The sequence below is a fragment of the Bubalus bubalis genome, chromosome 9 (assembly GCF_019923935.1).
Source record: "Bubalus bubalis isolate 160015118507 breed Murrah chromosome 9, NDDB_SH_1, whole genome shotgun sequence".
NCBI lineage: Eukaryota > Metazoa > Chordata > Mammalia > Artiodactyla > Bovidae > Bubalus > Bubalus bubalis.
The window spans coordinates 49,577,826-49,591,617 of NC_059165.1; the positions used below are offsets into that span (position 1 = coordinate 49,577,826).

Consider the following 13,792-nt stretch of genomic DNA (forward strand, 5'->3'; position numbering starts at 1 on the left):
TCCCCTTCCTCCTACTCCCTAGGGCTCCTATCTTCCCCTGCAGCCAGGGCACCTGGGTCTGGATTCTGTGTCAGGCCTCTGAATGGCATTCCCAGGCAGATTCTTGCAGCACCTGTGGCAGGGAGGGGTAGAAGGGTGGGCAGACCAGAGGCAGCTCTGGTCCCTGGTCATAGATCTGGGGGGAGTGGGGCCCAGAGATGCCAGACAGTTCCCCTCTTTTCCCTTTGACTGGACCAAACAGCCACAGATCTGCCAGCCAGGTGGGTCAGAGCCAGGGGCGGCCCTGTCCGAGCTGCGCCCTGTCCGTGGCATCCTGGGCAGGGATGACCAGGCCCCTGGGAGCCAGGAGAGAACCCCAACCTGGCTGGAGGAGCAGGGCTCTGGGCACATCCCCTGCTGGGCCTTGGCACCATGTCCTCCTTTCTGTTGGTGCCTGTTGGGCACCTTGGGACCTAGGCAAGTAGCCCTGACTGCAGGAAAGAGGAGGGCAGAGGAGGATAAGGGAAGGAGCACTGTGGTGGGAGTCAGGTGTTCTGGATTGTCATCCTGACAGCTCCTGACTTTGGCGACTGCATGAAGGCGGCTTCCTCTCTCTGGGCCTTAGTCCCCTGTCTATAAGGGGATGGGGCTGACTCTGGGCCTGTCCAGCCCTAGTGAAGTCCTACAAACAGGGCAGGGGTGCTGAAGTCAAATAGATCCTCGACTAGTAGGTCTTGCCACATCTCTGCAAAGCAGGCGATGATTGTACCAATCTCATGGACATTTGTTGTGAGGTATAAAAATAGTGCAATATGTAAAGTGCTTAGCACAGGGCTTGGCTCTAAAGTGGAAAGAACTATTTTTCATGTCCTTGGAGTCAGTGAAGGAACATCTTGTCTTTACATTTCTCAGGAAGAAACGGAGGTCTCAGTGGGAAAGAACTGCCATAAGCACTCACTGCCAACGGCAGGACTAGAACTTGGGTCCTCAAGCCGCAGGTTGTGCTGTGCAAACCTGGGCCCAGTAGCTGTTGTCCTCTGTCTCTTGGTTCCCTGCTTCCCTCTCCCCTGCAAGGAGTGCCACCTCTGTGGGACACCTCAAGGCACAGGGCCTGACCCCTGCCTCCTCTCCCTTCTGCGTGCGAGGCTGGCATTACTCACTGCAGTTAACAAACCAGATCACTCTCCACCCAGACCCTCTGTAGGCTCATTGCTCTCTTGGCCCACTTTCCACTGATTCTGCCCCCATGCTCACTGCCCTTAATGGGACAGGCCTCACGGGGACCATGTGGATGGCACGTTTTCTATGGTGCCTGCCCAGGCCCTGCAGGACCCTGAGGCACTCGGGCATGTGCATGTGAGCTCATGTAGGGGCTCTGGAAGGTGCACATGAGTCAGCTGTCACCCACTGCTGTGACCCAGGAATTTGGCCCTGCTCTCCATGTACAGCCTGTGTTCCTGTTCCCTACCCTAGCATGTAGGAGCCAAGCTCAGCACCCTCCAGAGCATCCACCCCTGGCCACCAGGCTGTGGCAAGCAGGCCTGCTCTTGTGTGCTGCATGCAAGTTGCAGCTAGGGGGGCGCACATGCGGGCTCTCCTGCCTGCCACTTCCCTGGGGAATGGGGAGTCTGGCAGAAACAGTCCCCCTGATGCAATCAGTCTTGTGCGCTCAGCACCACGCAGGCAGGGCTGGCTCCTCGCTGTCCACCACCACTGGGCACAGCTACCAGCCTCTTGGGCACAGAGGAAGCAGTGAATTAGCAGTCGTGTCTCCTCGGCAGGGTGGCAGTTACCGTCAGGATGGGGGTTGCCTGTCTGAGGCAGTGCCCACACCCATGTTCGAGGCCTTTAAAAGTTCGGAGGTGTGTGTGTGTGTGTGTGTGTGTGTGTATAACAAGGAGTTGCCAAGGAGACCTTTTCCTCTTCTCCATTTTCTTCCTCCCTCTCCATCCTCTCCAGTCATCTCCGCAGCATCAGGACCCTACAGCCTGGGTCCTGCCCATCCCCTAGGACCGTGTGCACAGGGTCCAGGCCAGCACGGGGAGGAAGAAACCAAATGAAACTGACAGAAAGAGAGGACGGGAGACAGGAACTTGGAAAAGGGATAAAAAGGAAGAGAAAAGACAGGGATACCTGAGAAGGAAGGGCTCAAGGGGAGCAAGGAAGGAGTGAGGAGAAGGGAGAGGCTCAGGTCAGCTAGAAGCCAAGCTGGACTATCACCTCCTTTATTCAGAACATTAGACCCCCATTAATACAACTTCAGGGCACAATTCCCTTTTGTCCTGTTTGTTAATTTCTAAAGCAGCGTTATTAGTTAGTACCTGACATGCTGGGCCTGTTCTCCTGCCCCAGTCCTTTGTTCTGCAGGAATGCTGCAAACCAGGACAGGCAAGGTGATGTCCAAACCTGAGCTCAGCTCCAGTGGGAACTCAGAGAATGGCACCTGGAGTGATGTGTGATGTGTTCTTCCATGATTCAGAGGGAGCAGTATGAAGAGGGAGTGACTTTTGAATTTCTTCCTAAGAATCATTTCCCATCTTTTGAGCATTTACAGCATGTCAGACACTGTGCTCATCTCATTTAATCCTTAGAACAGCCTTGGAGCTGGGGCATGTTAGCTCTATTTTGCAGATTAAGAAATCAAGGCACAGAGAAGCTAGGCTACTTATCCCCAGTCACAGCCTGTAGGTCATGAAGTCACTCTAACCACTGCCAACGCTGCCTCTCCTCTCCTCTGGGCAATGACTCAGGTGCCCTCAGTGGTCGCTAAGGATGGTTCCAGTGCTTTTGCGTGTGGAAGCAGTCTCCTCCTGGGGACAGGCTAGCAGGTCTGGGATACGGGGGTGGCGGTGCAGCCTTTCTTCAGCTCACCTGCGATCACTTCTAGCCTTTAGATGTATATTCTGTGCCCTGCCCGCTACCCACCAGCTGTGCAGGCCCTGAGCAAAGGCCTCTCTTCTCTGCCTCTGAATTGCAACGTTGGCGGCAAAGCGGGAAGCATATTGTGCACAGAAACAAAACTGAGTGGTTTTTCCTTTTTCTGAAGGTGGTAATGGTGCAATTAGTGGCTAAGCCATTTATCCCCTCCTCCCTGACTCTCCTCCCCTCCTTCCCCTCTTCCTCCCTCCTGTTTCTCTCCTGGGAAGAAGTGGCTGCATCAGAGTCAACTCCATCATTCTCTCCCACTCCTGACTTGCCCAGGAAGAGGGACAGAACTGGAGAGTACCCAGATTTCCTCAGGGGTCCTAGCGGACCTAGGGTTGTATAGTTAGGGATCTGCTGGGGTTGGGGATTACCAACAAGCAGATAATGTGTCTACTAAGTGAGGTGACCAGTAAGGCGATTTGGAGATTCTGAAGGAGGGCTGGGCTAGAAACCCAAGAGAGTTGGGATCCTGGATCCTTTTATTGTGTGGTCATTGTGGGCAAGTGCTGGCATGGAGGGCTGCAAAGGGAGCTTGAATGGAGGAGGTGGGTGTGAGGGTCCGAGATTCTGAGTCCAAGCTGCAGTGATGGCAGTAGTCATTGTTTCACTTTAGATCTTCTTTCTGCTGCTTCTAGAAACTAAAAAGAGGCCTCATGTTTACATACTTCACTGAGGCCTCCACAGCTCTCAGCCTACTCTGTCTTCACAGCCTTCCTTTCCCGTGGCAGCTAAAAGGAGCGAGAGGCTCAGAGAGGGGCTGTGACTTACCCAGCATCACACAGTCAATATATGTTAAGACTGGAATTGAATTCAGATCTTTAAATGCCAGTTCTTTTTCTTCTTAACCCCCCAGGTCTTGGGGTGAGATCTTGGGGCCATAGATATGGTTACCACCCTGAAGAGTTGAAATTGGCAGGGAATGTGCCCACAAAATTTGGGAATGAGAATTTTAGGGCAGGTCCATGGCCACTCCCCTCCAAGCCAGGCCATGCTCCCCTCCCCACTGCTGCTTCCGCCTCTTTCACCTTGACGTGGAGCACAAGCAGAAACTGGGACATGAGACCCAGGAGACCAGATCTCTATGGCCCCTCTGGGGGGCCTGGGCTAAGAGCGTGGCTAAGGAAGAGACCTCCGGAGGGGACCTGAGGGACAGCTGACTGTCATAGCTGAGAGGGGCTGGGATGAGTGGGCTGCCAGGGGTGTTCCCTCCAGAACCCCAATAGCTCCTCGGCACTTCTGCCCCTAGCTAGAGTGCCAGTGTGATGGACAAGGTGGCAAAGAACAGAAAGAGAGAGAGCGAAATAAGAAAGACAGAGGCAGAGGAAAAAAAAAATTAGAAGGGAGCAGAGAGATAGTTACAGAGGCTACAGGGATCTACTGAGAGAGAGAGAGATCCCAATGAATTAGCCATCGTTTCCCTGTAAACCTTAGAACCTGGCAGTTGCCAGGGCAACGGGGCAATACCTGTCTCTCCAGAGGAGATGAAGTTGCCAGGGTAACTGCTTCCTGTCTTTTCTGGGGACCATCCGGAACATGGCACCCACTGGCCGTTACCATGGTAACTGCCTTTTTGCCCCACTTAATCCCATCCTGTCTGTTACAAGGGCCCCACAGTTAGAAGTGGGGGTGGTGGGAAGACTGAAGATCACTTGTGGACTAAGTTTCTCTTCCCTTTCTGCCAGCCCCTCCCTAAGTCCATCACCTTGGGGGTGCTGGGTCCACCCACCCCCGGGCCCACACAGGCCTGCAGTATTGTGTTTGGTAGGGCCAGGGCGTCCTGGAGCAGGTTTTGCAGTGGAAGGCAGGCAGGTGTTGGGGAGGCAGTTACCGGGGCAACGGGAACAGGGCGTTTCGGAGGTGGTTGCCATGGGGACCTGGATGCTGACGAAGGCTCGCGAGGCTGTGAGCAGCCACAGTGCTGTGCTCAGAAGCCTGGGGCTCGTCAGTCAAGCCGGTTCTCAGTTCACACTTGGCAGCACGGGCAGGCGAGTGGCCCCTAGTTCTGGGAGCAGCAGTGCTCCGGTCCTGGTCCTACAGCCCCAAGCCTCGCCTGCCCGCCCAGCGCCAGGATGGCCACCATCACCTGCACCCGCTTCACGGAAGAGTACCAGCTCTTCGAGGAACTAGGAAAGTGAGTTGCAGCTCAAAGAGTCCTGGAGGGCTCAGGGGGCTCAGCATCATGGGCGGGGGGCACCTGCACTGCTTCCCGTGCACACAGGAAGGGAGACAATGTGCTTGGAGGTGCTTGCATGTGCAGAGTGCCTAGAGTTGGGCACAGACATGTTTGCCAAGATGTGCCAAGGCTAGCTGCGTGAGTGTGTGTGTAGAGGTGAAGGGTTGACAATGCGTGGCAGTGTCTGTGCATGCAAACACACACACACACACACACACACAACTGCACATGACCTGGGCACACACAGATTCTTAGAAATTCAGGATTTAAAAGGGTTTTTCCCAGTCAGCTGAGTCCAAGGCTGGAATCCTCTGTTGAGTTTTTTTCTTGAGGTGGCCATCTGGCCTCAACTTGGTTACTTCTGGTGACAGAGAGCTCATCATCTCCTGGGTAGTTCCTCCTGCCTTTAGGCACCTACAGCAGCTGTGTGGAGTGGCCGACTTCTCTTTATAAGCACAGCCCCTCCCCACCTTCCCCCTGCCAGCTCTGCCAAGGGTGAGAGCAATGGTACAGCAGGGGTTAATAACTGAGCCACTGTTGAGACTTCTTGGGTGTTGGGAGGAGGGGAGAGACAGTCAGTGAGCTGTGGGAGGGGGGATTCTGCTAAGGCAGGGGCTAGTGATGTGAGGGTGCACCAGCTCTTGTGCCTCGGCAAAGTTGTCCAGCCTCAGAGCTCATTTCCTGCCTTTGATGACTGGTGTGGAGAGAAAGATGGGAGGAGGTGGGGAGGGAGAGGAGAGCCCTTTGGGATAGCCCCATGGATTGTGGAGTGTCCAGGGAGCACTCCCAGGTGCCGCCAGCTAGGTTTGTGAAGCATCTGGAGATAGACCCACAGTAGGGGTACAGTTTGGAGGCAGAGTTTGCCCTATGGGCAATGCAGCTCCAGTGCCCTGGGTGGCCCCTGATATAGTAGCAGGAGTGCAGGGGAGAGGCACCCTGTAAGCAGGTGTGTGCAGCTGTAAGGTCTGAATATGCACACGCAAGGGTGCATTTTGATGTGTATTGCTGTGTAAGCACTGACTCTGTGGTACACTTGCGTGCACTGAAAAGGTGTGCAAGTGTTCATGTGTATGTGCCCTGGGGGAAGGTACTGGTGTGTGCTTTATGTGGAAGTCCTGAAAATGCAAGTGTGCCCTGCAGGGCTGGATGGATGCAAGTGGCACGGGGAGGTCCGTTGGCTGATTTGCATGAGAACGAAGGTGCATACATGCGTCACTTATGTACACATGGTTGGAGCTGTGTGCACATCATCTGTATGTAAATATATGTCTGTGTAAGGATGCTCAGGTGGGACTTGGGCTGGCTGGTGTCCCTGTGAGGTCTGGATATGGACATCTGTGTGGACCGGGGTCCATACCCATGGAAAGGTTTATGTGTGTGTGTTTGAGGCCTGGGCCCATGGGCTCGAGTGGGAGTGTGGCTGCTGAAGGCATGTGCGAGCTCAGGCTGGTGTCTGCATATGTGTGGGAGGTGGGCCCGTGACTGTGTACAAGTAGGCTGCCCGCACACATACATGCGCACACACACTTGCACACCAGGCTATCCTGATACCTGTAGGCATACACCAGACCCTTGTACAGACACATACCCATGTGCAGACGTGTGCTCAGTCCTGTCTGCAGACTTCCTGTCTTTCTGAGTGTGTTTTTGTCCTGGGGGTGGGGTGTGGACTGCAGGAATGAAATGTTTGGAGCTGTTCTGGAGGACCCAGGCTGTCTGCCGCACTTGAGCGGGGACCCCTTCTCAGCTGGGTTCCGGCATCCACTGGAGCCAAGGATTCCCTGATCAGCTGGGCGCTGCCTTTCAGGGTGCGACCAAGGCTCAGTTCTGGGAGGACTGCGTCACAGAGTGCAGTGAAATGGAGTTGAGATGTGACTCAGGCGCTTATAAAACTGCTGTTTTGCCCTAAGAGGAGATGGATATCATGAAGACTGGGTGGTCTGGTGGTGACTTGGCAGGGAGTGCCTTCTTGAGTCTTCTTGGCCCCACAGTCTGCCAGGGCTCTTGCAGGGATCAGGGAATGGGCAGAATTTCTGGAGCCCTTTTGTGACCATGGCAGAAAGACTGAGGGTGGCAGGCATGGCCAGGCCTAATCTGATCAATTTCCTTCCACAATTACCAGTGCTCTTAACCTTTGTAAGGTCACATATTCCTCCAGGAATCTGATGAAAGTCTATCTTCCCTAGAAAAATGCTTGAACCTACGAAACAGTGCGGGCAAGGTCAGGACTCGCCAGACGTCAGGAAGCCTAAGGATGGGGCCTGAAGATGCTTGTATTGGAAAAAAAGGAGATGAGGCGTTACCCCTCTGATGCCTGGGTTTAAAAGGCCAGGGTGCATCACTGGGGAGGCAGGGCTTTCCTGATTCACTCGAAGCTCCAATCCAAATGACCAGGTAGTGGCAGCACCCAGCACAGGGCACAAGGCCCGGACCTTACCACCCATAGCGCTGTGACACTGGGCCGGCTATGGCACCTGTTTCCCACAACCTGTAACCTGGAGATAAAGAGGGACTGGGAGGATGGAGTGAGATGGTTCTCATGAAGACACAGTGACGCCTGTGGCACCCTGAGATCACCACTGCCCTCAAATGGGGGCTGGCACCTGCCAGGGCTTTGCTTTTTGACAGGAGTTTGCCCAGCTTGGCAGAAGGGGTTGACCGAGCCCTGCCCCTAACCCACCAGGCTGGCTGGGATGGGACAGGCTCCTCTTCTGTCAGGATGAGCAGCGCAGATGCCTACAGGGACCATCCTTCAAGGGGTGACCCAAGGCCCCGGCCAGCCAGGACACTGCTGTTACCACCTGGAAGCTGAGCTCCCATTTCCAGGAACCCACTTCAGATCACCAGCATGATGACTGCCAGAGGCAGCTAGGCTGGCCCTCCAAGGGGCCATGGGGGCCTTTGACCTCCTTTTGCAGGGCCCTGGCCTCCCAGCTGCAGAGAAGGACAGGAGGAGGACACGAGCCTCTTGAGGGATTCCTGGCGCCCTGCCCAGTGAGGCCTGGCTCCTGACTGCAGGCCTTCGAGGACCCTAGGGTAGGGCTGGCTGAGGATGTCAGAGGAGGGGCTCCTGCCCCGCCTAGGGGGCAGCCAGCTGAAGGGGTTGAGGGGTTGGGGTCAGAATTAATGCTCTAGGGCCTCTTGATGCTCCTGGATGGAGGTCCCGCTGCAGTATATCATTCACATAAGCCAGGAACTTGATTCCAGTTTCCCTAGAGGGTTGGGGTGGGGCTGTCTCTGGGAATCCAGAGACTAGCTCACTTCTTCCTTCCTTGACCCATCCATTCCTCCTTCCTCCCATGGGAGAGGGAAACAGAAGCGCAGACCTTAGGAGCACAGAGGCTTGTTTGGAGGCAGGAGGCAGGTTGCAGCACCCCAGCTCCACGTTCAGAGTGGGCCTGGGCACTAGGGTCAGAGCTCCCTGCAGACCCAACCTTCTGGAAGATCAGGACCCGGGGTGGGTGGGGCAGCTGGGAGAGGAAGGGGTGAATTCCAGGAGATAGTGAAGGAGGATGCCTCCTCTAGCCCTTGACATTCTCCGGGCTTTGAATCCCAGTCCCAGGAGAGGTTAGTTAGGGAGGCAGAATTACCCTGCAGCCTGTGTAATCACTGGGCTGTACAGAGAGAGCCTGGGAAGGAGATTTTACTTGAGAGGGGGAGGGAGAAGGGAGGGAGGCTGGAGAGAACACACAACCCAGTCTTTTCTCTCTAGAAAAGGATCCGAAATTGACTCAAGGGTGGTGTTGGAGCTGGGGGAAGGGCTGCAGGGGCCAGCAAGATTGCCCGAAGGAGAGGGAAGAGCTGGCTCTGGAGCCCCCATGGCTTTGTATCATGAACAAGGCTCAGGCTGGGCTGATCAGTGGGGGACACTGGAGACCAGAGGCAGCTCCCTCTGGGGTGGGGTGGAGGCGGGGAAGCCCAGGGTCCTGGGTGCTTAGGTTCCTTCGCTCTTGGACACAAGCTCTGACATCTGCAGGTTGCGTTTCTCAATCCCACTCTCTTCCTGGCAGGGCTGTTAGGAGGATCCTAGGTGTAATACTGGAGAAGAGAAAATACCTGTGCCATGAGGCACTATCCCCCGCAAAGACAGGACTGTGCTTTTATTTTGCTTCTGACAACCTGTCACCTTTATAGCGCTTTGGGGCCAGTGTGGCACTTCTCCATCCACTAGCTCATCTCTGAGGGAGGGAGAGGACTTACTCACCCATCTTATAGGTGAGCAGACTGAGGTCTGAGAAGGTGAAATGACCTGGCTCAGGGGACTGGTGGCAGCACTCAGGCTTGCGTGTAGGTCCCCAGCACTGCGCATATGGAGAGAAGACTAATGAGGGGTGCCCCTCGTGGTGCCCTGCCTGGGGAACACTTCCAGGGAAGAAGGGTGTGCCCTTGCGGGTAAGGGAACTCTGAACTGTCACTTATCCTCCCATCATGATTCTGCCTCTAATTGACTGAGCCAGATTCCTTGTACCTGGTGTACCTCAGCTTTACCATCTGTGAATTGGGGATCAGAGCACTTCTGCAGATGCTGGAAAGCACCGTTAGAGTTGCTACCCTCTTTAGCCTCTGTCTGTGAAAGGCACCTGTGGGAAATTTCAGGCTTCCCGAACACCAGAGCTGGGAGGACCATAGACATTGTTTCCTCACAGCATCAATGGTGGAGCCAATGCCCAGAGAGACGCAGTTTGCCCAAGGCCGCAGGAAGAGCCTGTGGCAACGGTAGCCAGGGTAGGGGGCCAGGTGATGTTCAGGGGCCAGCGGCTAAGGATGGGAAGTTGGGGGGCAAGTGGGACAAGGGAAGGGGATAGCCTTCCCCCACTCTTCCTCCAAGCCACCAGAGCGGAAGGCACACACATGTGCTGGTGCTTGCCGCAGCCCTCCGCCCCCACGCGGCCGCCCCCACACAGGCTGAGACACTGACACGGCTGAGCCCCGCTCCCGCCTGCCCGCCTCCCTGCACGGCGCGGCGACTGCTGCCAGCATCCCTGCAGTCTGGGGCCCCGGCCCTCCCAGAGGGTGAGGGCACAGCCTTGGAACGCAGTGCCTGAATCCTGTTGCTAGTGCACACGTGCACACACACACACACACACACACACACACAAGGGTGCATATGGATGTGTGTGTGCCGACATACTGGCTCCAACAGGGCATGAAGCAAGAGCCTTACCTCCCAGTGCAGGGAGAGCAAGATGATGCTGGTAGGCTTCTGGGTTGCCCCCCTGCCGCCACCATCTCTCTCTCATTCTCCCTTGCTCTCGCTCTCTTGCTCTTACTGTCTTTCTCTCTCTGTCCTTCCCTGTCTTACTTCCCTGCATCTCTCTGGTCCCTGTTTTTCTCTATCCTTCCCTCTTGTGTGCTGGTCCCTTGGCCACAGTCCACCCCTCCTACACACACGTTGATGTGTCATGGTCTTTTCCGAGCCTCTCTGTGGTGTGGTAGGAAGCTTCCCAGCCCAGGCCAACCTGGCGCAACCTCTGCCCCACCACCGGCCATGTCACAGGCTGCTGAGACCCAGCCCAGGCACTAGATCGAGGTCCCTATGGGACTTGGCTGCCCACCAAGATGTCAGGTGGGGCTGTGAGGCTGGTGGGACCTTCTGTGCTAGAAAACACTGACGGCCTTGATGTCTCAGCGTCATATAAAAGGAGGAACAAGTCTGTGACCCTTGCATCCACTCAACAAGTATTTCCTGAGCACAGACTCTGTTCCTGGCCTCGGGCTGAGCCCAGCAGGTACCACGTGCCAGACTTATGTCATCTCTGCCCATTTGGGGCTCACGGTCTAGTGGAAATCTGACATTAACTAAATCACTTCAGATATTGTTATTTAAATGCAACTGGATAAAGGCTATGAGCACAAACATGGGGTTATAAGCTACAAAGAGACCTCAACTGGTTGGGGTGACAGAGGAATCAGGGAAGGCTCCCCTGAGGCAGTGACATTGGGGAGTGAAAGCTGAGTAAGAGCTGGTCAGAGGGAAGAGGGTGGAAGAGTGTTTCTCAGAGTGGGAACAGCACAGGCCAAGTCTCTGAGGTGTGTCTTTTGATGGAGTGTGTCAGCTCCAGGGGGTTGGTGGTCTTACTCTTCTTAGGCATGCTCTGTTGCTTTCAACTTTTTTTTTTTTTTGGCGGCACCATGGGGCATGCAGGATCTTAGTTTCCTGACTAGGTATTGAACCTGTGCTCCCTGAAGTGGAAGCATGAAGTCTTAGCCACTGGACCACCAAGGAAGTCCTTGCCTTCAACTTTTGGATACCTAGGGGCTAGAAGGAATATTAAAAACCTGTAGCATGTCTAGAAGAGGCGGGAGGTGGGTCGGGTGACCAAGGTCTGGAAGCCAAATCAGGTGAGAGAGGGCCAAGAAGCTGGGGACTTCAGCAGGGAAAAGAGACCCCTCAGGGTTCCCTCCCCTTATCCCTGCAGGGACATCTTGAGCCCCATAGATGATACAAGACTGCTCTGTATGGCTCTGGAGGGCAGAGCAGGGCCACATGTCTAGAGTAACAGAGAGGTAGATTTCAGCTCAACCTAAAGAACTTTCTCATTGTCAGAACTGACCCTCTACCCCCAGATGAACATGGCCTTGGGAAATATTGAGCCCTGTTCCAGCAGATACACATGTAGAAGCCCTCTTCTCACTGCTGGGTCTTGTTTCCCTCCTTGCCTGCATCCCTGTCCTTGTCTGGTAAGAGGCTTTGCTACAAGCACGAAGTGGGAGATGGTTTAGGGGTCAGAATAGCCTCAATTGCATATGAATATCGGAAGGAAGAGTGCTCCCTTATTTTAGGGATGGGGAAATAAGGTCCAGAGAGGGTCAGGGGCTTGCCTGAGGTCACACAAGTCAGTGACACATGAGATGTGGGCCCTTCAGCCTCTTTCCATGTCAATTCTTGGCTTTTCACCCCTTGGAGCCTTTCTCTCTGAAAGTCTTTGGGGGGTACATGTGATTGGAGTCAGGCCAGGAGGCTCCCTGAAGCTGGGAGAAAGCAGCCCCTCACCATTTTCCCCTGTTTTGCCTGCTATGATCCTGTCACCAAGCCCTGTGGATATATATTTTTTAGTTTTATTTTTTGTAACCCATTCAAGAAAACCTAGGCACAGCCCAAACAAGGAACATACTGGAACTTCTGTTGGTTCAATGTTCCCTGCAGCAAACAGACTCTTCCGGTTCCCAGGCCTTCTGTGTCCCCAGCAAGACTTCTGCTGGGTTGGCGTGGGGCAGGCCTGGGAGTGCGGGACGGCTCGAAGACACGGCGTGCTTGCAGCATCTTTTGGAGTCTGGAAGTGGGCGGCAGCAGCTGGGGTGGAGAGGAGGAGGGATGTGTGGTTTCAGGAAAAGGTCCTAGGATTTTCTGGCTCTCAAATGCTAGTTTGTGGAGTTTGGAGAAGAGCTGCTATGCTGAGCTGGGGAGAAGAGAGAGAAAACCAAAGCAAAGGGGATTCTGAGCCCCCAGCCCCTGCTGCCTCTGCTCTGTTTGCCATCTGGGGACCTGCATAGCTGTGTTTGTTTGTTATTAAGAAAGGATACTATTGCTTAAAAAGAAAAAAAAAGAGAAGGCTTACAAATAATCAGCAGTTGATTTCACAGATGGATAAACTGAAGCCCCCACAAAGTGAAGGGATTTGCTTAAAGTATATAGAGGTGGGTGTTATGGAAACAGGGGCTTCCCAGGTGGCTCTAGTGGTAAAGAACCCACCTGCCAATGCAGGAGACATAAGAGACATGGGTTCTACCCCTGGGTTGGGAAGATCCTCTGGAGGAGGGCATAGCAACCCACTCCAGTATTCTTGCCTGGAGAATCCCATGGACAGAGGAGCCTTTGCAGTCCATAGGGTCGCAAAGAGTCGGACATGACTGAAGTGACTTAGCACATGCACACACACGTTATGCAAACAGGATGTTCCTTTCATTTCTGAACAAATCTGATCCCAGCTTTTTAACTGTTTGAGGAATCTAGAAGCCCTCAGAGAATCTCACATGAGCCACAGTCACCCCCCAAAACACACACTCATTCCAACTCACAGGATGTTGTATATCATTTCCCACAAATCCCCCACCCTAATGCCCATCTGTGGACCACAAGTTAGGGGAGTCTGAGAGGTTAGGGTATTGGAAAGAGCAAAGGATGATGATTCAAGACTCCTGGGTTCAAGGTCTTGGCCTCAGTTTCTTTAACTGTAGAATGGGGAGAGAGTAGACCTCAATGGCAAGATATTACTGCAGTGTCTGCTGCAGCCTCCTGTGGCCCACACTCTGGCCCCTCAGCCGGGGCTGCTCCAGCGACCAGCCCCAGCTCTGTGCCTTCCCCCAGGCATTCAAACCCCATCTGCTCGGGGTTCCATCCCCCCAGGCCTTGATCTGTGCCAAGTAATCAGACCAGCTAACCTGGACTGGGAGTTATTGACCACCAAGAAGTATTACAAGTTAATCCTCTCACAGGTAACAGGTCTGTCTACCTTTGAGCAGAAACTTTCTGAACTCATCCCAGCTCATCTCAGAGAGGTAGAATGCTTAGGCATATTAACCTGGAGTAGTGAGATTTGGAGAGAGAAAACGACTTTGATTAAGAGGTGCCGATCACATAGTATTTCTAGTGAGTAGCTAGAAATTTGGGACTAGAATTCTGAAGCGAGGAATGGCTGTGCAGAAGCAGATTTCACTCTTGGGTGACACTCAGTGGCTTTCATCATTCTGCGGGGTTGTGGGGAGGTGGGCAGG

At 54.2% G+C, this 13,792-nt stretch overlaps 1 protein-coding gene across 3 annotated transcripts in view; it reads left to right on the forward strand.

Annotated features, from left to right (window-relative positions):
* Window positions 1-4,779: 4,779 nt before the first annotated feature.
* CAMK2A (calcium/calmodulin dependent protein kinase II alpha) overlaps window positions 4,780-13,792 on the forward strand; it is a 64,675-nt gene continuing 55,662 nt past the window's right edge. The window contains exon 1 of one of the 3 annotated variants that reach the window (XM_025292422.3): window positions 4,780-5,035. In XM_025292422.3, coding sequence (XP_025148207.2) covers window positions 4,974-5,035 — 62 coding nt within the window. In that variant the 5' untranslated portion in view covers window positions 4,780-4,973. The remainder of the gene's footprint in view (window positions 5,036-13,792) is intronic. The other 2 variants (XM_025292420.3, XM_025292421.3) reach the window with 2 other exon arrangements.